The sequence below is a fragment of the Mytilus trossulus genome, chromosome 8 (assembly GCF_036588685.1).
Source record: "Mytilus trossulus isolate FHL-02 chromosome 8, PNRI_Mtr1.1.1.hap1, whole genome shotgun sequence".
In the NCBI taxonomy this organism is placed as follows: Eukaryota; Metazoa; Mollusca; class Bivalvia; order Mytilida; family Mytilidae; genus Mytilus; species Mytilus trossulus.
Window position 1 is genome coordinate 18,427,189 of NC_086380.1, and position 27,815 is coordinate 18,455,003.

A 27,815-nucleotide genomic window follows, 5' to 3' on the forward strand; every position below is an offset into this window, starting at 1 on the left:
CATTCCTAATTACCTCCCTTTTTACCGGAACTTGAAAACAGTGTGTTGACATCAAACACGTGTCGTAGTGTTTTAACAGACTAAAAATGGTTGGAGAGAAGAAAAAGAAGGTACGTATGAACAAAAAGTCGATATTAAGACTTGTTTCTATAATAAAAACTTTACACAAACTTGTGATGAAGTCAATCACGTAAAATGGACATTAAAAAAACCAGCATGAAATGATGAAAAATAGGAGATGAAAACATAATTGCATTTTTCACAGTTCTAAGAGTAAGATGAAGGTAGTGTATTATACCCTCCAAGAACAGTTTTCAATTTACAGTTATAAAAAAATAAACGTTTAGGTATAATACTCATTATATCAAAATAAGAAGATATGGTATGGATGGTATGATATTATTGATATAGTGTATGAGCTTTCTCTGTTAGGAACACCCCTCTTTAACTTTATACACACTCCGTGAATATATACACTTGCTTAAATCTAAAATAGACTTTATAAAAGGTTTTAAGTTAAGTGATAATTGTCAACACTTAGGCCAAAAAAAAAAGCATGTGTGTTTCCTGTTTCCCTACCTACCCTATATTTTAAGCTTAGAAATAGCCTACCCTAAAGTTTTTTTTGTCATTTTTCAATAAGCACTGTTAAAGTCAGGATTTCTCTCCCATAGACTCAATGTAAAAAAAAATGGTAAAATAAAAAAAAATCCCTACCTACCTACCCTATTTTTTTCAAAGATGAAACAGGAAACACACATATTATTTTATTTGGCCTTATCAGTTTTAGTCTCAAGTTATGCATCTTGTACAAATGTAGCACATATCTCTTGTGAGCATTTCTAGTTCCTCTATTTTGAGCTTGCTTTCACTAAATATATATTTGAAGTTTGTACAGTCAATTATGATTATAAACTAGAGGCTCTAAAGAGCCTGTGTCGCTCACCTTGGTCTATGTGAATATTAAACAAAGGAAGCAGATTGAAAATTGACTACAAAGGTCAATAACTCCTACAGGAGTCAATTGACCATTTCGTTCATGTTGACTTATTTGTAGATCTTACTTTGCTGAACATTATTGCTGTTTACAGTTTACCTATATCTATAATAATATTCAATATAATAACCAAAAACAGCAAAATTTCCTTAAAATTACCAATTCAGGGGCCGCAACCCAAAAAACAGGTTGTCCAATTCTGAAAATTTCAGGGCAGATAGATCTTGACCTGATTAACAATTTTACTTCATGTCAGATTTTCTCTAAATTATTTGGTTTTTGAGTTATAAGCCAAAAACTGCATTTTACCCCTATGTTCTATTTTTAGCCGTGGCGGCCATCTTGGTTTGATGGCCAGGTCACGCCACACATTTTTTAAACAAGAAACCCCAAAGATGATTGTGGCCAAGTTTGGATCAATTTGGCACAGCAGTTTCAGAGAAGAAGATTTTAGTAAAAGATATATAAAATTTACGAAAAAATGGTTAAAAATTGACTTTAAAGGGCAATAACTCCTAAAGAGGTCAACTGATCATTTTGGTCATGTTGACTTATTTGTAAATCTGACCTTGCTGAACATTATTGCTGTTTACAGTTTACCTATATCTATAATAATATTCAATATAATAACCAAAAACAGCAAAATTTCCTTCAAATTACCAATTCAGGGGCCGCAACCCCAAAACAGGTTGTCCAATTCATCTGAAAATTTCAGGGCAGATAGATCTTCACCTGATTAACAATTTTACCCAATGTCAGATTTGCTCTAAATGCTTTGGTTTTTGAGTTATAAGCCAAAAACTGCATTTTACCCCTATGTTCTATTTATAGCCATGGCGGTCATCTTGGTTAGTTGGCGGGGTCACCGGACACAATTTTTAAACTAGATACCCCAATGATGATTGTGGCCAAGTTTCAAATAATTTGGCCCAGCAGTTTCAGAGGAGAAGATTTTTCTAAAAGATTACTAAGATTTACGAAAAATGGTTAAAAATTGACTATAAAGGGCAATAACTCCTAAAGTGGTCAACTGATCATTTTGGTCATGTTGACTTATTTGTAGATCTTACTTTGCTGAACATTATTGCCTTTTACAGTTTATCTCTATCTGAAATAATATTCAAGATAATAACCAAAAACAACAAAATTTCCTTAAAATTACCAATTCAGGGGCAGCAACCTAACAACAGAATGTCAGATTCATCTGAAAATTTCAGGGCAGATAGATCTTCACCTGATTAACAATATTACCCCATGTCAGATTTGCCCTAAATGCTTTGGTTTTTGAGTTATAAGCCAAAAACTGCATTTTACCCCTATGTTCTATTTATAGCCATGGCGGCCATCTTGGTTAGTTGGCGGGGTCACCGGACACAATTTTTAAACTAGATACCCCAATGATGATTGTGGCCAAGTTTGGTTAAATTTGGCCCAGTAGTTTCAGAGGAGAAGATTTTTGTAAAAGTTAACGACGGACGACGACGACGGACGACGCCGGACGACGACGGACGCCGGACGCAAAGTGATGAGAAAAGCTCACTTGGCCCTTCGGGCCAGGTGAGCTAATAATAAGATTAGTACAACTAACTCACTGTTGAAAACACTTAGAAACTTTGAAATTTTGGAAAGTACTTACATTGTACTCTTATTGTTTTATATACATGTAGGATTAGAGATCATGGAGATAGAGATATCATGGTAAGTGTCTTACAAATTTTTTTTTATACACATGTAGAAATGAAGACACATCGAAGAGTCATTTGATAAATATGTATCATTTAATTTCAGTATGAAAGTGGTTCAGCAACAGCCTATATTTCAAGGAATCAAGCTATTAAAAAGTTACAACTCAACTTGGCTGATTTTAGGTTTGTGTGTAACTTACAGGTTTTGGGATTTGTTATTTTCTGTTGAAAATGTATATGATGAAAAATAATACGTACACATTTGATGCATCATTATTGCTATTCAAGATTTACCGCCAGGAACATGAGGAACACTTAAGTTGGTACCTAACACTACAGGGTGATAACTCTGTAAAATCAGCTAAATGTTTTAATTACATTGTGTTGTAAAAGGAATATTAAGCTTCTCAATGATCAAAATTGATGTTTGTCAAACTCTATATAACCAGTGTAATTTTTCTGATAAAATGGTAGTTTCAAAATTTTTGAAATTTATATATTTTGGTTAAAGAGTCAAAGTAAATACTTTGACAAAATTTTATGAAAATTTAACGAGCCAAATTAATTTTAGTGAAAGTGTTCGGTACCACCTTAAACCCAGATATTTAAAGCCAAGGATTAAAAATGAATACACAAGGATCTTTTAGACCAACAGAGATCCAAAAGCTTGCAAAATAATTTGATTCATTATCATGATTATGTGCATTACACATCAACATAACAACATGACTTTTAATCTACTCATCCTTTACTGTTTTGTGTACATAGAACATAAGGAGGGAAATCATCAAATAAATTTAATTAAAAACTTTACGAAAATCCGGTTTGGAACATGTTGCCTTCCGTAATTATGCAAATGACACTTTCATGACTTTAACCATGTTAACAAAAAAACTTAAATACTCCAACTGTTTTCATTGCTACATTTTCTATACAATTATATAATAGACACTTGAATAAAAATAATGAAAAACATATTGAAATCCATACTGCTAATAAAATTTGATTACAGTATGAATGATCATGATGATGCTAGATGTCAGAACTATGGCTATTGTGCCCCTCCATCATGTCCATCTTAAATTATAGTCCATCTGTTACTTAAAAGATATACAAAATTGGGAGAAAAAGAAACAACATTACATGCATAATGAAACAATGTGTAAAAGACTGATTGCTTTATACATCAGGAATTTGTTTTAAAGTCATAAGAAACGAGTGACCGATGAAAAATAATGTTCTTCCAATTCCTGAACCAATGCATACGAACATCATAAACTTAGTCTTCTGTGCACGAATTTATCATTTTTTTCGTGTAAATTTCGTATAATTGTCATTTTTTTTTTAATCGGTCAGTGTTGTTGTGAAAATATGGCAGGTAATTAAAGTTCGTGTTTTGAAGCCGAAGTTTAACGATGGTCACCTGTTTGTCAACAATCGACAAAAAATAAACAAAAAAGCATGGAAAGAGAGCACGTGTTTTACATGTAAATTCAGATAATAGTTTATTTTAAGAACATCCATGTGTATTGTGATCACCAGATTTTCATGAGATGGGTCACACTGAGGTCACTTTGCATACGGAAAATATGTCGGGGGAATTGCTTGCTGGAGGAAGCAATTACAACAAAGTTAACTTTTCTAAATATGAATAAATTAAAGAATTTTCTTCAGAAAAAAGTATATGTACATAAGTTTTATAATGAAAACTATCCATTGAGTTATAAAAAACATATGCATTTTTTTTTTTATTTGAGGTTTCTTATTACTTTAATTGAATGATCCCCATTTATGTAACAATCCACTGAAAGAATGAAAGATGGGAAATTCTGAAAAAAAGACAGACAAATCTTAGTTTTCATTATTATGCAGAAGCATAGTGAACATAAGCAAGCTTAGTTTATGACAAAAACAAACATAACACAGCAGTTGATAACAACTAAATTACTAAGTATGTTACCCTACTTAAGGTGGTACCTAACACTACAGGGAGATAACTCTGTAAAGTCAGCTAAACGTTTTAATTACTACATGTATGTGTTGTAAAAGGATTATTAAGCTTCTCAATGATCAAAATTGGTGTTTGTCAAACTGCTATATAACTAGTGTAATTTTTCTGACAAAACGGTTGGTTCAAAATTTTTGAAATTTTTATATTTTTGTTAAAGGGTCAAAGTAAGTACTTTGACAATATTTAATGAAAATTAAATGAGCCAAATTAATTTTAGTGCAAGTGCTGGGTACCACCTTAATACAATAAATAATTATGTTTATTTCAGGCGGTTATGTATACTGAAAGGTATCTACCCACATGAACCCAGACACAAGAAGAGAGTAGGTAAAGGCAGTACAGCACCAAAGACATACTACTTCGCTAAAGATATAAACTATATATCTCATGAACCAATCATAAACAAGTTCAGAGAGTTCAAGGTAAATCTATATATCACATTAACCAATCATAAACAAGTTCAGAGAGTTCAAGTTAAATCTATATATCTCATGAACCAATCATAAACAAGTTCAGAGAGTTCAAGGTAAATCTATATATCACATGAACCAATCATAAACAAGTTCAGAGAGTTCAAGGTAAATCTATATATCACATTAACCAATCATAAACAAGTTCAGAGAGTTCAAGGTAAATCTATATATCTCATGAACCAATCATAAACAAGTTCAGAGAGTTCAAGGTAAATCTATATATCTCATGAACCAATCATAAACAAGTTCAGAGAGTTCAAGGTAAATATATATATCACATGATGTTAAAAAGAAGATGTGGTATGATTGCCAATGAGACAACTCTCCATAAGAGACCAAAATTACACAGAAATTAACAATATTAGCACTGTATGGCCTTCAACAATGAGCAAAGCCCACACCACATAGTCAGCTATAAAAGGCCCTCAAATGGCAATGTAAAACAATTCTAATGAGAAAGCTAACGGCTTAATTTATATACAAAAAATGAACAAAAAACAAATATGTAATATATAAACAAATGACAACCACTGAATTACAGGCTCCTGACTTGGGACAGGCACATACATAGTGAATGTGGCAGGGTTAAACATGTTAGCACTTAGCAGGATCCCAACCCTCCCCCTTACATGAGACAGTAGTGTAACAGTACAACATAAAAATTAGTTGAAAAAGACTCAACTCAAAAGAGGAATAAAAATACAAATAAAACAAATACAAGTGGACGTGGACATATCAAATGCAAAGGTATAAATTATCAACATCCTTGAAGGCAGAATTAAATCCTTTGAAAGTGCTTAAAATTGTGATTTCATAGGGGTGCATCAAGTTTTGGGTCTTGATTTCTAATCACAAATGAGTGTTTCCAAAACGTCTAATGATTTTCTAAGTGAAGTGCTCAAATTCGCTTTTGAATATCAATTCATAAGGATATAAAATGTTCAATATTCATTTTATAATGAAATCAGACTTCTCAAACATTTTATCTGAAATCCTCTATTGTGTTCATCTATAAATAGATGAAGAATTATGTCTGATAGCTGAGGGTACATGTAAGTCCAGAAGAAACATGCAGTTGGAATTCAAACTATCCATTATCATGATTATGGTAAGTTCTGATGATACAATAACCTACATACACAATTATTGTTTATTAAATATTTAATGATATGTGCATATGACATGTAAGAGCAAAAGAGTATTTAAAAAAAAAAATCATTATTTATTTTCAGCATTTTGTGAGAAGGTTGAAGAAAGCCATTAACAAGAGGAATACAGATGCTGCAAACAGAATCAGGGCTAACAAACCTAAATATAAACTTGATCACATTGTTAAAGAAAGGTAAAAATAACAAACGGGCTTATTAAACTGAAATATAAAGTTTGTCTTTCCACTTGGTCAAAGGCCTTCTAACACTTGAGGCCTGTAAAATTTCTATAAGACCCATATATTACATGTATTAAAGCATGATGAAAATTTCGACCACAGGACATAACTTATTCACAATGTTTAATGAATAGTTCAATTATGATAAGAACAAATGCATTGTAATTTATACATGAGTTCTTCCATTTTAAGAAGAGTACATACATTCTAAATAATTTTATATCATTTTTCAGGTATCCCTCTTTTATTGATGCCCTACGAGATGTTGATGACTGTCTGTCCATGTGTTTCTTGTTTGCCACATTTCCTAAAACAGCACATACGTCATATGACTTCATACTGCTGTCAAGGAGATTAACAGGTATGTACCAGATAGCAATGAACCAAATTTTTCTTCTGAAAATATATTCAGGAAAATTCATTGTATGATTCAATTTTGAACAGAACATACTCAGAATTTGTTGATTAATACACTTTTTAATAGACAACATTCGATGCAATTCCGTCAAAAACTCTGGTTTTAGTGAACGTCATTTGTGCGTTTAGGGGCGTCGTCACTTCCCTTTCAATGAGCCAGTGGTTGGAAAACTATAATTCTATATTGTACGAATTATTCGGCCAATTGAATTCTCAAAATTGACAATCAGCGTTGCTGTCATGAGGGAATTGTCATTAAGTACCTACAGAACAACCATTATTTCTAGTTTATCCTGCACAATGATGATCACAAAGACGCTTGATGAACGTAAATAGTGCAGGGATACAGGCGACCCCCTCTATCTGGTAAATACACACAAAGGCACGTATAATTGAGGAGTTTTTTCCGGTGACGGATGAACTCGAAAGTGGTCTATTGATATTGTCAAGGCAACCTGTTGTATATTGTATGAATGATAAAAAGGAATTGAATGTCTTGATTACATATTTGCATGAAACTAGGTCAGAAAATGAATAAAACTACTCTGCATGATAAAACATTCCATATGTGTCCATTATTGAACAAAACATAGGAGAGAAAAATATATTTATTTGAATCAATTTATTTTAAGATTTAGAGAAGTAAACATGTTTTGTTTTATTTTAAGATAACAATATTTATTGTATTTGTAGTGGAGTTTATGCATTATGTGATTGCATCAAAATCATTGAGAAAAGTAAGTATATTTTAGATAAAGATGAAAAAGAGATATGTGGTGCATTTGCTTTGTCTAATGAGTTATATTATACTTTCCGTGAACTTTAATAAGAATTTTTTTAATCAGTATGTGATTTCCAATTTTCATCTGAATTAATTCAATAACAAAAAAGTTTACTCAGATTGTCCTAATGTCATGAAAAAATCAATCTGATGATGATTTAGTGATACAAATAACATGCAGATCATCAAAATTGAAAAACTAATTTGCATTCCCATCTTCAAGATACTTGTACAAAAAAACTATTTCTTTGCTTTAGATAGTTAGATTTTATATATGTCAAACACCTGGCAAGACTCTAGAAGCATTTCAGTTTCACTGTCACTAAAATTAGTGCTGCTATTCTTAGGTGACCTGACTCACATTTCTAAAAATCTGTCCATTTCATTCATTGAATATAAAAAAGAAGATGTTGTATGATTGCCAATGAGACAACTCTCCACAAGAGACCAAATGACACAGAAATTAACAACTATATGTCATTGTACATAGATGCCAACCATTACGATTTTTGCGTAGTTTCTCCGATTATGCTATAAAAACTACGCTATTACGGTCAAAGTCGAATAGTTACAGATTACCAATCATCGCCGTTTTTTTTGTAAAACGCGGATTTTTATCATTACTTTTCCGTCCTGGTCCGGTATTTAGAAAACGCCAATGTAATGCTTCCGGTTTCTCAGGAGTTATCAACCTATTGTCGAGTAACTAACTGACTTCCGAAAAGGCAAACTTGCATTTTATGAGTAGCTTTCACCCTTTCTCTACTTCTCCTTGACAAAACGAAAATGTACGAGTCGAGAACATCTGAACAATTAATTAATGGAATACATACTACAGACAACATTTTAAACGACAAATTTTAGTGCACATCACCTTGCAACCACTCGTCAGTAATTTTTATTGGTAAGTGCATGTTTATGAATGATTACTGAAGACTTTTCAAAAATACGGAAAATTTCATAGTTTGTTACTGATTGTGTCAAAAGGGGGTTGGCATCTATGCATTGTACGGCTTTCAACAATTAGCACAGCCTATACCACAAAGTCAGCTTAAAAAGGCCCTGTAATGATAAATGTAAAACAATTTAAACGGAGAAACTAACAGCCTAATTTATGAACAAAAAATGAATGTAACACAATTATGTTTCACATCAACAAATGACAACCACTGATTTACAGGCTCTGGACTTTGGACAGGCACATACATACAGAATGTGGCCGGGTTAAACATGTTAGCAGGATCCCAACCCTCCCTCTAACTTGGGACAGTGGTTTAACAGTACAACATGACAACGAACTATAAAAATCAGTTTAAAAAGGCTTACTCATCAGCTGGATACAAATACAAATAATACACAGTGTGGACATGGCTGAGAACTTGTATATATGTATGTCCCAACAACAATGAGACACTAAGTACAGATCTAAGAGTAGTTTGTATTTTCAGATTGGATATAACAATAAAAGTCTCTTAAAAAAAATGCACTAAAGCATATTTTCAGTCTGACAGGTAGTTCGTTTTCGTAGCTAAAGCAATTTAATTTTAAAGACATTTATTGTCTAGGTTACAGTAATTTTTTTCTTTTCTTTAGGTTTATTTGAAATTGAAATACGTCTAAAACATTTAGATTTAGATTTTTTTTCATATTTTGTAGGTATTTATATCTATCAAAGGAATATACTACCAAGCAGAGATAATGGGACAGACGATATCATGGGTTGTACCACACAAACTGGGTTATGATGTAAGTAGGGTATTAAAAATGAACATAGATATATCAAAATCATCAGGATTTATTGAAATGGACAACACTTAAACATGTTAAAGAAAAAGTCTGGTTTGAACAAAATAGTTCATCGCAAATTTTTGTCATTATGTTCAACAAATAATAAATTTCAATTTAAAAAAAAGAAGTTAGACTTGCAATTTTACTGTTGACATGGTTGAAATGCCTATTTTCTCTGTAAATTACATAATGGCTAATATTTGAACCAATAAAAAACAAGAAAAGAGATTACATTATCCACTTGTTTCAAATTTTCAGACAGTGCATTTTGATTTATAAACTCATACTAAAAGTAGAAATATTTATTTCTGTCTTTCCAGCACCCAACAGAAGTTGATTACAAGATTATGCAGACGTTTACAGAATTTTATACCACACTATTAGGATTTGTAAATTACAAGTTATACACAGATTTCAACCTTCACTACCCCCCAAAGGTAAGCCATTAGCATGATAAGTAGACTTAGTAAAGGGCCATTCAATTAAACTCCTTTTGAATAATAAGCAAAGGATGGACTTAATGATAACTATATACTGTGGATTCATTTATTTTCGTGGGTACCAATTTTCATGGTTTTGTGAAAAATTAGCAATTTTCGTTGACATTTACTTTTTTTGTTTTTGCCAAACTCTTCATTCATTCCTGTGGACATTGAAATTTGTGGGTGCAGGGTAACCTCGAAATCCAGGAAAATTGGTATCTAAAGAAGAAAAATGAATCCACAGTAAAAGATAGTCAAATGATAGTTTTTCCTACTTTTTTTAAATAAAGGCATATCATCCATCAACTTAAGCCAATACAAAAAAATGGAGATGTAGTATAATTGCTAATGTGACTACTCTCTAAAAGAGATCAAATGACATGTGTTTAACACCTATAGGTCAAATTATGGCCTTGAACAATGAGCAACATCAAATTAAATTATTGTAAGCTATTGGAAAAAAAATGTCATGCAAAAAAGTGGAACAATTCAATAGTAATTTTAAAACCCTTTCCTTTTGCATATGAATTTGAGATTTTTTTTATGTTATAACAGTTTACTCGCCAGGGGAGCTCTGCAAAGTAAAGAAAAGAGAACTTTCAAAAATCACAATTAATTTTCAGTCTTTATTGATGTTTAATTATATATTTGATTAGTTAGAGTTGGAAGACCAAGAAGTCAAAACAAAGATGAATGCTGAATTCAGAGAACAACATGAAGAGGTAACAATTATATGTATGCAATGAAATGTGGGATGTACATCAATACCAATGCAACATGAAACACAAAAAAAATATATCAAGATTTTATTACATAACTTAACCAAAACAGATGATACAATTAAAGGAGCAGATATGTATGGGAAGGACCAGATTTTCATGGTTCTTTGGCGAACAGTAAGTTTTTCATGATACTTGTGTAAAACCTTTATCTAGAAGCTAAAGTCTTTCAACAAAAATATAATTCTTATGATCGTGATCAGTAAAGCAGGGGAGAAAGTGTGGTTAATAAAGATTAACAAGTTCTCATGTTTTTTTCTTTTTAGAGATTGGCAGGTTCTCTTCAGTGATTATGATTTTGTCTTTCAGAGATTGGCAGCTTCTCTTCAGTGATTATGTTTTTGTCTTTCAGAGATTGGCAGCTTCTCTTCAGTGATTATGTTTTTGTCTTTCAGAGATTAGCAGCTCTAAGTCAGTCATTACAGACACTTCATGCTGGCAGTGAAGAAGAAGAAATACAAATGGACGAGTTCCCTTCAGAAAATGTATGTTTTTTTTTAATCTTTAGTGTCTTAGTGATGTAAGATTTGAGTGAAATACACAAGTTAAATCTTGATAAATTTCAATCTTCCAATTTTCTATTCATTATTTCCCTAATTTTTAGGGTTTTTTTTTCCTTTTTACCATATATAGCTTTTCTCATCACTTGGCGTCCAGCGTCGACTGTTAACTTATACAAAAATCTTCTTCACTAAAACTACTGGAACCAAATTTGGCCACAATCATCATTGGGGTATCTAGTTATAAAAATGTGCCCGATGACCCAGCCAGCCAACCTAGATGGCTGCCATGGCTAAAAATAGAACATAGGAGTAAAATGTAGATTTTGGCTCATAACTCTGAAACCAAAGCATTTAGAGCAAATCTGACATGGGGTAAAATTGTTTATCAAGTGAAGATCTATCTGTCCTGAAATTTTCAGATGAATCGCACAAGTGATTGATAGGTTGCTGCCTCTTAATTGGTAATTTTAAGGAAATTTTGCGGTTTTTGGTTATTATCTTGAATATTATTATAGATACAGGTAAACTGTGAACAGCAATAATGTTCAGCAAAGTAAGAAATTATGTAAATTTTGGTAAATTTTTACATAATGTTTTCTCTCTAACTACTGGTCAAATTGCATTATAGATAGATATATTGTTAACAGCAAGAGTGTTCCATGTGTTCAGTTGAGTAATATCTACAAACACATCACCATCATCAAAAAGAAATTTTGTCATGAATCCATCTGTGTCTTTTGTTAAATATGCACATAGACCAAGGTGAGCGACACTGGCTCTTTAGAGCCTCTAGTTTAAAATATTATCACAAAAATGAAAAATTTATCCCTGTTAAATAGAATTTATTTTGTTTATATGTATCCTCTTTCATAAAGGTAGTTAAATATTTATCATGTGTAAAAGAAAGATGTAAAACTGAGTTATTTTTTCTTCTTCTTTTTCAGACAGATGATCCAGATCGATTAGAACAGGTCAAGGTGGAGGCAGAAAAATTGAAAAAATTACAACATTTATTCAAAGGATTAAAATTCTACTTGAGTAGGGAAGTTCCCAGAGAAACCTTAGTATTTTTGATAAGGTAGATATAGTTTTTACGCATAACACAGTTACATATACAACATGGCATGGAAGAAGGGTTTTTATAATTGATAAAAACCAAGCAAAGTAACACACACAAATTACTTAGTTAGTTTAGCATTTTATTCATTCTTATATAAATCATATTTATTTAATAAAATAAAATATCTGTATATGAAGTTGGAAGAAATTGTGATAAAATCTGAATTGCACAATCTGTATGTGTTTATGTTTTACACTTTTCAGTACAGAATTGTTTTTTTTGGCGCGTTCGTATAGCCGGAGATTTATTAGCACAAGCAGTTTCGTGGCCGGGATTAATTTGACATTTGCTCGTAAAAAAATCGTCTCGGAACTTCAAACAGCAATAAACGCTATTTGAGATCGATTTTCGTTAAAATATTTAAAGGTTAAGTCGTACCTTACTTGTTTTGAGTTGTGGTGTGGTTAGAGTGATATGAAACGGAAGAAATATCAACAGTTTAGCTCTATGACGAACGATTTTTTTTTATAACTGAATGTTTACAAATACATGTCTGCGAAGGGGAGAGTTTCTTCTGACCGTTCCCTTTCCGAGATATTAACTTACATTCTATGTTTCTTTTTGTTACAAAGAATAAGATGAAATGTCTATGACAACACCATAACTGATTCGGAAGACGATAAACGACAACACGAGAATTACCAGCGATTGAAATCCGCCATTTGCAAAGCGTCGTTCATGTCAACAACAATTAAAGAGAGATAACTCAATTGTAATTTGGCGGACGACAATTCTTTTTAAATACGTTGCCGTATGTTTTTAAGTCACTTGGGTAAAACAGAATTTTTTGTTACGGTTCTATGACAAATAAAAATTTGTACTTGTTCAATGATTAAACAAATAATCTCTGTACTTGTCAAAGTTAATTACCTTCCTTGAAAATATTCATTTCAAACTAAGTAACAGGCATGCAACCTAATAGCAATTTAAGGAGATAAAAAAAAAATACATTTAAAAAAATCAAAATCAAATGAACAATTAGATATTTGACAAAAAAATACTATTATTTTGATTTAATTTTTAAACTGCTATAAGGTTATGTAACAAACAAAAATAACAGTTTAAAATTTTTTTGTTACTTGCCTCTTTTCAAGTCTTTAAATTTTTTTTCATTGTCCAGTATACTACTATTTGTTGTCCTGATCTCTCTATAAAATTCCTTCTTTATTTTAAAATGTCTCTTGATACCATCTTTTTAAATTAATCCTTCATCAGTCATTTTTGGAAAATGACGCAGTCATTGTTCCATTACTGCTGACCTGAACTTCATTGCATTTCTCTGCCTACCGCACTTGGTTTCGTATTTACTATTTTCCATACAAACTGGAATCTGCTTGTGTTATCATTATGCATGATCATTGTGTAGTAATCAGCCAGGAACCAGATTACACTCGGTTTCATATTTACTATTTTACAAACTAACTGGTTTCTGCTTGTATTCCACTACACTCGAGCAAAGTGTTGTAGTTTGACGGGAACCAGTTTAGAATTTGTAAACTACAAAATGTAATCGGTTATTGTTCATTCCACTTTGGTGTTTCATACCGACTTATATGGTTTGAATAAGCTTAAGACCCTTCAAACATTAATGTGATATGTATATTTAAGGCCGTTTTACAAAAGGATTGAACTGTTTTACTTTCAAAGTCGTACTATAGTGATATCGGTCATGTACGGATTTCCACTCTCACCGGTTAATTTCTTCTTTTACACGTGCTTTTGAAACTTCCTATTTAAACATCGCAAGTTTTAAAAATGTTTTTTGAGTGAATTAAACTTATTTTAACAATCATGAAGCGTTCCAGAATCATGTTAAAGCAGTGTCTTCTTCTCTTTGGTGATGGAAAATAGGTTTTCTCAAGAAAATACCGCAAATGATCGCAGAGGAATTGAAACGTACAAGTCAAGTCGGCACCTGGTTAAATCAAACTTTCATGCCAAATAATTAGCAAATTTAAGGGTTTTTTTTCAGTAAAGTTTAAACAGCATTAAACCAACAATCCTGTAAAATGCTCAACTGGTTAAAATAATGCAGAAAAATATCCAATATCTCATGTATTAGTCCAAATAATTATGACGTCTGGCAAGGCTATTTTTATTCTGTCTGGGACGCCTTCCTGCGACGTTCGTAGGAAGGCGTCCCAGAAAAAAATTTACATAGCCTTGCTGTCATAGGAAGGTGTTCCAGAATAAAATTAAAAAAGCCTTGCCAGACGTAATAATTATTTTGACTACTCATATATATATATATCTTAAAAATTTACCAAAAAAGTCATTAAGTTGAGAAAAATAAATATATACAAAATGTACATGAACACCCAAAAATGTGAAAGTTAGTATTTAACTCTTTTTGCTAAAATACTGAAAAAAATTCAGGCAACCCCTTTCTTATTTTTACTCTTTTTGCTTAAAATACTGTTAAAAATATATATTTAACATGGGTGACGAATTGACTATATCAGGTGTCGATTTTAACCAGGTGCTGATTTGTCCAGGTGCCAATTTAACTAGGTGCCGGTTTGACTAGAATTCTTTGACAAATGTTTCAAATTATCTGAGTTTCATTAGACCTTTGATAACCGTAACTAAAAGATTATTTACTTAATATTTTGTGGGAGAAGGGGGTTCAGACTATGTGGTATCAGGTCTGTTTGCTCCCAATACATTTTCGCACCCTACACGTTCGCACATTCGCACCCAAGGTCCGTTCGCACTCTACTCATTCACGCCCAATTTTAATTCAAATTCAAGTTGAATAATTGGAAAATCATGGTTGTTGTTTTAAATTGCTTTGGTGTAAATACTGAATGTATTTATAGCTTGGTATGAATAAAACATTGAAGATTTTAAAGGAAAAACACAAAAGATAATTGTTTTTAACAGCTTGGTCCCTTTGATAATATAACCAAAACATGATCAAATTTATTCAACACTCAGAAAAAAACATAATCAGAATCTCACTTCATTTTGAAACAAGTCAATGAAACAAAGTTATAGCAATACACTTACCAAAACATGATTAAGAGTTATTCAACACAAAATAAAACGTTGACAAAATACCACTTTATTTAGAAAGGATTATTATTATTTTTAACAATACGCTATCCAAAACATGATTAAGATTTATTCAACACACAAAAAAAATGCTGTCTCACTTTATTTTGAGACAATGACAACAATTATACTTATAAGAAAACACTTGCTTACAGAGTTATTAAACACAAAACCAATTAAGATTGGGTGCGAACATGTAGGGTGTGAAAGTGAAAGGGGGTGAACATGAGTGGGCCCAAATTGAATGGAAGCGAACGGACCCGGATTCAGACTATGTACCAGTGAGAAATATACAAGCCTTTCTACGGTATTTATTTGTACAATTCAGGTAGTCTTGACCTATTCATTTGTCTTAAAAAAACAGCCAGTTGTCACCTTCACTTCACACACACACACATATACGAATATCAATTATATGCTTACAATACATGTTGCATTGTTAAACTAATTACGGTATGTGAAAATCAAGACTTGCATAAAAACTATCCCAATATAAGAGACAGTGGCGTCATTTTTCTTCAGAGCTTTCAGCTCTTTGATTTTTTTTTTTTCATAGTTTATAAATAAATAAATTTGCAAATTGAAATGGTAAAGTCAATAAATTCAAAATTGTCTGGAACTAACAACATAGCTATAACACTAACAGTAATTTTTAACAGAATGGAACACCGTGAAACACTCTGGTAGACAGAGGTGCTTTCCACAATCTAGACCGCCGAATTTTGTTTGTCTACGCGTGTCTTGTTGATTATTTTTCACTCTCATGTGACAGACATCGCACCAACTTTTATTTCCAAAGGAACCTGGCAAGTGTCTCTGTGTAAGACAGTCATCAACGGGACAAGTGTTGGACGGCCTTTACGAACTGAACCACCTGTGTATCCACCTATCAGTTCTGCTGCCACTGCCTTAGAAAACTTCAAAAAGGTTGTTGGTCTCTTACCAGGGCCTGGTTGATGATGAGGAGTAGCCAGAAAAAGCCTAAAGGCATCAAATTTCAACATTTCTATCATTGTGAAGAAAATCCTTTTAGGCCATTTCAGTGTTTTGTGTTGGAAAACATAGTACTGCATGTACTGGTCAGCCCTATCAACCCCTCCCATGTATTGTCTGTAATCAGAGATCATCTGTGGACATGGTATGTCTTGTTGAAAAATACCATCTGCTTGTTGCACATTTCTCTGCACTGCACCTACTGAGAAATCGTGTATGCTTGAAATTAAGTTTACATTTTTTTGTCCTTCCATACAACAGCAGCCACTGCATCCTTCTGTCTGAACTGCATGTCCCCACGATTAGTTACACCTTCAGGGTTTTTCTTCATTATATCTTTAGGAAGCTCTCTCCTATTTATTCGTACAGTACCACATGCAGCAGTGTTAAAATGTTGAAACAAGTCTGTAAATAAGGTGGGAGAAGTGAAGTAATTGTCCATATAAACATGGTACCCTTGCCCTATAATATTTGCCTTTTCAATACAATTTTTGACTACTCGGTTTGCCAGACCAGGAGCTGCACCATCTGTTCTCCCACAGTATACCTGACAGTAGGAAACATATCCTGTATTAGCTTCTGCTATCGCCCACATTTTAATCCCCATTTGGTAGGCTTGGCTGGCATATACTGCTTAAAAGACAGTCGTCCTTTGAATGGAACCATCACCTCATCAACTGAAAGTTGTCGTTTAGGGATATACTGGCTAACCATAGAATCTGTGAACATATCCATTAGTGATTCAATTTTGTATAATTTAGAATAATTTGGATCCCCTGGCTGTGGGGCTTGCTCACTATTTGAAAAATGGATGTATTGCATAATTTGCATATAGCGATCCCTTTTCATGACTTTACTGAAGTAGGGGGTTTCCAGCATAACATCTGTGCTCCAGTAGGATTTTATGTCTGGTTTTACATTGATACCCATTAAGAAACATAAACCTAGAAAAGCCTTCATTTCTTCAACAGTTGGTGTAATCCATGGAGACTTGTTTTCATCAGGATGATCATGAATTTGTTTATTAGCATACCTGTCAGTCTCCTGTATGATGTATTGCAAAATGGCATCGGTAAACAGCAATGAGAAAAAATCAACAGGCTCGTTATCTGGATCTAAAACTGTGGTAGGACCAGTATTTCCACGTGGTAAAAATATGTGTGGTAATCCCCTCTCATAATAATCAAAATTTGTATGCCACCCATCAGCTTCAGCAGGACGGTCACCAGCCTCATCAACAAGTGGGTCATTTTCATCAGAAAATTCATTATCACTTTCAACAACATCTAAATCACCTATTCCAAGCTGTTCAAGCCTATCATTGTACCGCTGTGCAGCTAAATCAACTTCATTTGGCGAAAATCCGTCAAACTCGTCATCCGAAGATTCAGACATTTTTTTAATTTTCCCAGACGACAATACTACGTTTTTCACTACAATTTTACTATAGAACCGCCTTTTAGCCTAGAAAATTTGATTGGCTGCATACAAATATGGATTTCCTTATTTGGGAGAACACCTACAGGTCGTGTGAAATTTATTTGTCGGCAAAAAACCGTAAACTTTCGATCGTCAACAGAGCGTAAATCAACAACATGCGAAGATGATGAAGAAAGAGACAGCCATTACCGGCTTATCTTTTTTATTAAACAGTCATAAGTAAATATTATTAATTTTTAAAACAGCGGTACACACATGGTTTAAATATTTTGTTTTTAAGGTAATGACCTTTCATTTTTTAAAGCGATCATGTTGACTACACATGTCAACAAAATTGAAAAAATGGCGGCATATTATTTTATCATGAACGCAAATATACATAATATTAATAATTGAAACCTGTTAACACATTGTGGTAACGTACGCTTTACAGCTTTACGTAATTGATCTGATATTAAAACTGAAAGTAGGTCAGAGTATTTTTCGTTTTCCATGATGCATTATGGCATCACACGGCCGTAGCAAGGTGATGCATTAAGGCATCATACGGCGGTACCAAGGTGATGCCTTATGGCATCATACGCCTTGAATGGGTTAATACAGTGAATTCAGAAATTATTGCAGTGTTTTAAATTTTGCAATAAATGTAACAGTGTATTAATGGCAATAATTTAAACTTGTATGTTTACATTTTTTAAAGGAATTAAACAGGATTTTTCTCCATATTACAAAAATGAAAATTTGATTTTAGTTGAAAAAGACACTGTATTTACAGTGTTGTAGGTACAAGATGTAGAGTATATGTAAATATATCTTTATTTTATCAGTTATATTAGATATTGACAGTGTAATATTTTAAACATATTATTTATATTATAACAGGTCATTTGGTGGTGAAGTATCATGGTGTCACACAGTTAGTGTGGGGTCTACATATAAAGAAGATGATGAAACCATTACACATCAGATTGTTGATAGAACAGAAATGCCAAACCAGTATCTGTCAAGGTAATATAGTAATTAAAAACAGAAATCACCAGTCAGTATAAGTACTTAGCAAGATATAAAACTGTATGTTTTTGGGGAAAGACGGCTTCAAACCGTCAATCCCCTATGGGGTTGACCAGAGTGACACTCCCTCACATCATTCATTTTGTTTTTATACATGTTATAGTGTGGAAAACCCCCCAACAAATCTTACTTAGATTGAAGAGAAGGAGACCCAGAAATGAATAGTTTGACTTTAAACACTTTTTTACACATTTCCCTTCTGTTTCTCACGAAATTATGGTAACTTGAACTCTCCTTTACACTATTTACGTTTATTTTACAATCCGAAAAATTAGTATGACGAGATATTCTAAATATATCCAACCTTCTTTGTATTTTATAGTGACGTCATTCTTGGAAGAAGCAGGGATATCCTTCACCAGTTCACTGGTTATTTAAATCATTCTTAGAGATTGTGCACTAATTACAAATTTGTATTTGTTAAATCTAAACATAATATTGTTTACTGTAGATGATTTAAACATCAACATGCAATACTTTAATTTGTAGGTCAACAACTTTCAAAATAAACAAAGATCGTGGGTTTACATGAGACAGGGGAAAGGAACAATTTTATTACTTTTTTCGGGTCTCACTAATTAGAGACAAGAAGCGTCAAAAAGCGACACGAAGCGTCAAGAAGACTATTTAGCGACAAGAAAAAATATATTCTTCTTGTCGCTTCTTGTCGCTAAAATTCTTCTTGTCGCTAATAAGTGAGACCACTTTTTTCTGTAAAAATTCTGAGAATCTTCCTCCAATTCAGGAGAACCTCAATTGATGAGTAATTATCCACTAAATTAAAAGTTAATGTATTTAAAAACTTTAAATGTGGCATTTCATTGGATTAGTATTCTTCTATTAAAACTAAATTTTTGTGTACCTACATAATCATTGTAATGGTAAAAAAAAAAATTGCATTTTGTAGTTTAAAGTCATAAGAAACCTCAAATCAAAAAAAATAATGCAAATGTTTTTTATAACTCAATGGATAGTTTTCATTATAAAACTTATGTACATATACTTTTTTCTGAAGAAAATTCTTTAATTTATTCATTTTTAGAAGAAGTTTACTTTATTTTAATTGCTTGCTTCCAGCAACCAATTCCCCTGACATATTTTCCGCATGCAAAGTGACCTCAGTGTAACCCATCTCGTAAAACTCCGGTGATCACAATACGCATGGATGTCCTTAAAATAAACTATTATCTGAATACACATGTTAAACACGTGCTCTTTTTCCATGCATTTTTGTTTATTTTTTGTCGATTGTTGACAAACAGGTGACCATCGTTAAACTTCGGCTTCAAAACACGAACTTTAATTACCTGCCATATTTTCACAACAACACTGACCGATTGAAAAAAAAATTGACGATTATACGAAATTTACAAGAAAAAAATGACAAATTCGTGCACAGAAGACTAAGTTTATGATGTGTGTATGCATTGGTTCAAGAATTGGAAGAACATAATTTTTCACCGGTCACTCGTTTCTTATGACTTTAAACATATTTATTATTTACAAATATTTCAAAATTAAGATTTGGAAACAAGCTTCACACAGTTTACATCACTCATATTGTTTTTTTTATTAGTACCTGTTTCCCTGTGATGAGAGTTGTAACTCAGAACTTTAACAATGGAAATTTAAAACTGTATAGATTTTTCAGTCCACACTTTCTAAAGAAAAAACTTAAAAATCCAAGAGAACTGTCACAAAAAATGGAAAATGGCCCTAGCCTGCAATTCATTGGTACACAATCAAGATTTCAAAAAATATTGTAGTTGTTGTGAAATGACAGAATTCAGTTGAGTTTTAGATAATTAGCTATCAACTTTAATCAAATGTTTAGATTTAGAAGATGCAGATCTCTTCCATTGGTCCAAATTGAATCCTAAACTAAGGAAATGAAATTACATAAACAACAGTTGATTTCAATATTGTCAACCTGTCTACATGTTCTAGCTATTCTCTTTTTCATTCTTCATATGAAAACTATCAAAAGATCCCCCCCCCCCTTTCCAAAAACATAATTAAATAGAAACAAGGTCCGTCTTTCCCCTCAGAGCTATTCAGCTCTTTGATTGAAATTTAGGATCTATACCTTTCCATATAGTAAAACAATTATGCACCATACTGTTGATTGAGAGAAAATATAATGTTCCATCAAGACACCTACTTACTGTTTGTTGATGAATATTAAATCAGTTCTAAACAATTACTCAAGACAAAGTTTTCCTAAAAAAACAAAAACTGGTAATCACTTAGCCTATGATGTCAGGGGTGTGGAAATATTTGCTGTGGGCACTTGTCCCTGGGCAAGTAAAATTGTAAAGTTCACTTGTCTGGAAACAAATTTACTTACCCTGATGGTCCCAATAAATATTGAAGTATTTTTGATTGTAGTTAGTATATGATTCTTAGCACTGTTTTGCATCACAAACAAATGAAATCCATTTGTTTATTATGTGTAAAATTTAGGAAAGTAGGTTAACATCTATGGGACAGAAACCTTACAGCAAACCAACCAATGAAATGACATGTAAAGGTAATTTTTGCAGCAGTTTTTGAATAAAAATTGTAGCCAGTAGCCTAGGTACATATAATGATATACTAATTTAAATTAGACGACAGTGAGTGAAGAAATTGAAATTAAATAATGGATAAAATTGATTTTTTTGCTGTTTCTCTCAACTGACACACTTGTTTTTTGTTGTTGTTGGTTTTTTTTATAATTGTCTTGATGGGCAATTAAACCATCCCTTCTATTTACCACTCTGATAACAAATAATGTTGAACTTTGATCTATAAATATAAAGACAAAAAAATAATTTATTTTCCGAATTTCCATCCTAGATTGCCAGGTGCAATCTGATATTCACGATGTCTGAAATTCTCGCTTCCGTATTTTTTTTTAATACACCTTATCCTCCATTTGCGTTTTAGGTTTTTTACTCGACTCATTACTCTTTTGTCATGCTTGCCCGGTGTTTTATAAAGTATTTATCAATCTGAATCTCGATACAAAATCATATAAGATTATATAATGACACTTCCGGTACATGATGGATAAAACCTAATCGTTGATCCCGTATCAATGGACAAAACCAATGCAATGTTACACAACTCGGGTTCGCATACTTATTTTTATTTATTTTGTTAATCGATCTATTTTCGGTATTATGTAATATTTATCGTCATGAACATTGGTGTTTTTACTCGCTGACCATTGGTTTCTTTTACATAAATTTAACATCTTTATACATTTTGATACATGTACAAATTAATTCTATATTTTTGTTGGATTTGAACTTTGTCTTTTATATTTGTTTACTTGTCCATGGGCAACCCAGGCAAAAATAATTACTTGTCCGGTTGTTCAAATGTATGAGTCGGGCATAGCATTTCCACACCCCTGGATGTTATACTGAAAAGGGAGAATAATAGCAAATAATAAGGTCATCACACAGGATTTCAATAACAAAATAAACAGCAATAAATTAATTTTTTTTTTAAGTGTTTCACCAAACCAAAAAGTCTTTGATAAACTGAACGGCCTTAAAGATTCTTTTTACAATAACTAACATGTCATATTTCGTGACTCGTGAGCTAAAATGCTAATATATATATTCAGTGACATCTTCTTGGAGAGGACTTAAAAACAAAAATTAAACTTAAAACAAATATGATATTTATTCTGTAGATACTATAACCAGCCACAGTGGGTATTTGATTGTATAAACTCCAGAGCACTACTTCCTGTTGAGGACTATTTTATTGGCGCTGTCCTTCCACCACATTTGTCACCATTTGTTCAGGAAGAGGAGGGAGATTACGTACCTCCAGAGAGGAGATCACAGTTGACTGGACAGGCAGCTACGGACTCTGGTATTACATTTAATATGTATTTATAAATAATCTTTACAGCTGATTTCAATGAGTGTGTAGCTAAAGGTAATATCTTAGGTTAGCTGGCTTGCGAGCTGAACCATGAAGTCATTATTAGATTAGTTAACCTACCCTCCTTTAAGGTCAAGTTACAGTAAATGGGCTATGTCACAGATTTCCGTAAAATTTGGCATACAACTCTGGCTTGATGAACTTTATCTGAAAATAGAAAAAATAATGTATACTGTGGATTCATTAATATTCGTTGGATACCAATTTTCGTGGATTTCGTGGGTACAAGAGAACCACGAATTCAAATGTTCAACGAAATACAAATTTTGTAAAGGAATGAGTGTAGACTTTGCCAAAACCACGAAATTAAATATCCACGAATATGTAAGTTTTTCTCAAACCACGAAAATTGGTACCCACGAAAATAAATGAATCCACAGTATATCTCAATTATCATTTAAAATATTACTGATTGATTTCTTACAAAATGGGTGAACATTTGTATAGAAAGCACATAAAATTGGCAAAAACCCTTCTAAAATTTGTCTTAAAATCGCCAAATCTCTAAATCTACTCCATAGATTTTTCTTAAAAAAACTATGTTGTTGATACATAAATTTTCGTTATAATGATGCAAAATAAAGATAGGGTCACTGACTTTGTTTTTACGGTATACATCATTCAAAGTTGCGTTATTTGTGAAAAAATCCAACAAAATGTCGAAATTATCGTAACGTTATTGCGTTGCAGGCCGTAAAACGTTTATTTTTGACGTTTTTCACTACCAACAAGGTAACAAATTGATTATTAGACAAAAAACGCAGTCGGTGACCCTATGATTATTTTATATCATTAAAACAGAAATTTATGTGTCAACAATATATAGTTTTTTAAGAAAACTCTATGGAGTAGAATTAGAGATTTGGCGATTTTAAGACAAATTTTAGAAGGGTTTTCGCCGATTTTATGTGCTTTCTATACAAATATTCACTCATATTAAAAGAAATCAATCTGCAATTTTTCAGATAATAAACATGATAAAAGAGATAAATGTATTATTTTTCGATTTTCAGTTGTAGTTCAACGAGCCAAGGTTGTATGCAAATTTTTAGCAAAATTTGCAACATAGCCCATTTACTGTTCCTTGACCTTAAGAGTAGACTAGTCCAACAGATAACCAATCTATCTGTATGTAGGACTAGACTACTTTGGAAGGAGGGTTGTATGCCTTAACTCATAATGACTTCAAAGTTCAGCTAGCAAGCAAGCTAACCAAAGATATAACCTTAAGCTAATACTAACATTGCAATCGACTGTAATTGACCCAGTGGATCTTGTATTGTTCATTCTTAGTTTTCTTATGTGTTAATCAAATGACTTAATCCTGATTATGATTTATAATCCAGAAACTACCACTTGATTTTTATTTCATGGATATTTTTAAATAGGACTACATAATAAGTTCATATTTTTTTTGTGGACAAAGTTTACCACAAACTCTACCTTTAAAGTAAATAATACTTAAATTTTACAGAAAGGTCTTAACATGTTCAACATCTAAATTATGACAAAATAATATGTATAGGAGTTTACATTTATTTCCTTTTTTGAGGTGTAGAAGTTGTGTCAGATGAAGAAGATAGTGAAGATGAAGATGAGGAAGACAAAGATGAAGAAGAAAATGAAGAAGAGGAAGAAGATGAAAGTGAAGGTTATTATCTGTAACAATTTAATAATGCAATAGAATAAAATTGAGAATGGAAATGGGGAATGTGTCAAAGAGACAACAACCAGACCGTAGAAAATACAACAGCAGAAGGTCGCCAACAGGTCTACAATGTAGCCAGAAATTCCCGTACCCAGAAGGGTCCTTCAGCTGGCCCCTAAACAAGTATATACTAGTTCAGAGATAATGAACGCCATACTAATTTTCAAATTGTACACACGAAACTAAAATAGAACTATTTTATACTTGTATGTAAATTTGTCCTCTATTACACAAGATAACACTGGTTTCTGGTAACTTTGACATCACAATTTAAAAAGTTTATGTCAAAATTAAAAGTGATCGGTGCTTGACGTCAAAAGGTTATTTCGAAATGTTCTAAGGTCGTTTAGAGACAAAATTCAGCTAAATACCTAATATGTAAATACCTTTATACTAAAAATTGTAAGTTCAGTGAAGTTTCAAACAAAAAAGCCTTTTAATTATAAAATGTGTGCTTCTAGTTTTGCAAAACTCAAAAAGTCACAATTTTCGCAATAATTAAAACATCTCCAAATTTTGAATTTATAGTTACAAGAACACACTTCAAAAAATCAAGGCATTTACTGCTTCATTGAAAGTATAAAGTAAACTGTTTTTGGGAGAATTTTTGAAAAAGATTTTTATGTCTGAAGAATTTCAGAAAATTAATCAAAATTCATCGGTACTTGGAGACGGGACAATTTTTTAAGCCTTCTCATTTTTTCCGAAGTCTGTTAATTTTTTTGTTTTCTGTCAAATTCCGTCATTTTTGTGTTTCTGTATACTATTAGCATACATATGTTATAAATAAAGTGTATTTGCTTTTAACTATCAATTTCAAGTTTCTTGGCCACAACAATCACTGCTTCATATTATATAGAGAGTCTCTATCAACACAAAAATTATTGTCCTGTCCCTGTATCTCTTATGCAAATTATGTGCAAGTTTAAAACCAGAAGTCTTGTATGACTTAAAAGTTGAAGAAGCAATGTTCTTGTATTCAATGAACAAATTAAGAAGCATTTTGTAATTATTTTGTTCTTATTTTCAGAAGAAGAACAACCAACAAAGAAAGGAAAGAAGAGAAAACTTGACACTTCTGAGAGTGTAAAGAAAGAAGTACCAACAAAGGTAAGATGATAGTAAACGGTGTAATTCTTATTGACATTCTATAAAACTGACTATGCGGTATGTGCTTTGTTCATTGTTGAAGGCAGTACGGTGACCTATAGTTGTTAATGTCTGTGTCATTTTGGTATTTTGTGGATAGTTGTCTCATTGGCATTCATACCACATCTTCTTTTTTATATTTAAGCAATGATTGATAAAAAATGAAGGGAATAAAGAATTAACTAAGATACCAGGCTTATAATTTGTACAACAGTTGCATATTTTGTCTACATAAGATTCATAAATGCTATCTGAATCTTAAATATATATTTCCTAAATAATCTATACTGCAGATAGAGGGTTATAAAATGAATACTAATCAATTGAGCTAATTTTTTGAGAAAACTGATTTAAGCAAGATACATATAATTTGACTCAATTAGTCTTAAGGTAGTTTTTTTTACATTCTTATTATTCATCTTACCTTTTATGAAATAATTCTTACGGAATTAAACATCAGTTCTGACAGTAAAAGTAATGATTTGTTTTGTTCTGTAGGATTTATACACTCATTCTATGTCAATTAACGCTGTACTTTGTTTTATTCTTTAGGGGTTAAACACTCGTTCTATGTCGGTGAAAGCAGGAGAATTGGAGGTTGACAATGTTGATCAGAGATTACAAAGACAAACGAAAGAAGAAAAACGACTAGCAGAAATGATGATCCCTAAAAAGAAGAAAAGGTTATATGACAAGATGATGTATTCTAAAAAGAAGAAAACACAGGAGGTATATTAGGATTTTTTTCAACAGAGGAGTAGTTTTTGTCTTCTCTAACCTAATTGACATGATATATGAAATGCTCTGTGGATTCATTATTATGTGTGGGATACCTATTTTTGTAGATTTCTTGGATGAATGTAAACTTCCAATATACATGTTCAACAAAGTACACTTTTTTCATAGACATGTTTAAACTTTGGCATTACCAAACATTTAAAAAAAAATATTGATGAAAATTCAATTTTTTCTCGATCACTAAAATTGGTACCTACAATAATAGATAAAATCACAGTTGCTCTATTTTGGTTTATAATTGAGACTGCTTTATGTGAGAATTGCAAATATCAATATTTTACTCTTGAAATATGAAAATATAAATTGTGAATCAAGACAGATATTAGGAACAAACATAATCTTTAAGTCAGAGAAAAACATATCATTTCATAGCCTAAAAAGAAAAAAGAAAAACGACAACATATACACAAAACACTGCACAGAAAACTAGAGATTCCCAATGCCCATAAAAACATTGCATACTATCATGTGCTCTCGAATGTAAGCAAATCCTGCTCCACTAGTAGCATCTGTAGTTTTCCTCATGGCCGTTAAAGGTTTATGACGAGTCACATTCTGTGATGGAACTTTTGAGGAAAGGACACTTGTATTGTAGCTTACCAAAACAAGATCATATGAATGGTCATTTGTAAAAGATGTGACCAATATTAAGATTTAGGATAGGTTATTACAGGTGATTGGTTTAATTTTTGGGCTGTGCATCTTTTGTTCATGCCATTTATGAAATTTTGTTCCTCTTATTTGCATTCGGTTTTCCTTCATTATTTTTTCATTTTTTTCAGGCCAAGGTTTTAGAAGACAAAAGGAAATCTATTGAACTGTCAAAAAAGTCAGAGAGAAAGAGAAAAAGGAAATCTACATCCTAAATAAAAATGTCTTATTTAATAAAACTTGTTAAGAGGACTTTACACTGATTGGTTATACTAATATGAAATAAGGAGATTTGAAATGATTACCAATGAGACAACTATCTACAAAAGACAATAATGACATAGATGTTAGCAACTATATGCTGCATTTGGCAAAACTTTTAGGAATTTTGGTCCTCAATACTCTTCAACTTGGTACCTTATTTGGCCTTTTTAACTTTTTTGGATTCAAGTGTAACTGATGAGTCTTTTGTATACAAAATGCGCCTCTGGCATATATACTAAATTTAGTCCTGGTATCTTTGATGAGTTTATTTACAGTACCGCAAAACAAGCTATAAAAGTCTCTTGACATAAAAAAAAAAGAC

At 32.1% G+C, this 27,815-nt stretch overlaps 1 protein-coding gene across 2 annotated transcripts; it reads left to right on the plus strand.

Annotated features, from left to right (window-relative positions):
• On the plus strand, positions 1-27,486 carry LOC134680654 (pescadillo homolog). 2 transcript variants are annotated; one of them, XM_063539782.1, is made up of 17 exons: positions 1-110; positions 2,786-2,865; positions 4,962-5,115; positions 6,399-6,508; positions 6,787-6,914; positions 7,664-7,707; positions 9,408-9,497; positions 9,860-9,976; positions 10,678-10,743; positions 11,196-11,285; positions 12,248-12,381; positions 18,793-18,918; positions 22,667-22,851; positions 24,476-24,574; positions 25,662-25,741; positions 26,333-26,509; positions 27,361-27,486. In XM_063539782.1, exons 1-17 carry the CDS (start codon positions 87-89, stop codon positions 27,442-27,444), a joined length of 1,788 nt encoding a protein of 595 aa, XP_063395852.1. In that variant the 5' UTR covers positions 1-86; the 3' UTR covers positions 27,445-27,486. The 2 variants fall into 2 exon arrangements, with proteins under 2 accessions (XP_063395852.1, XP_063395853.1); XM_063539783.1 differs by having other exon boundaries at positions 24,482-24,574.
• Positions 27,487-27,815: the final 329 nt, after the last annotated feature.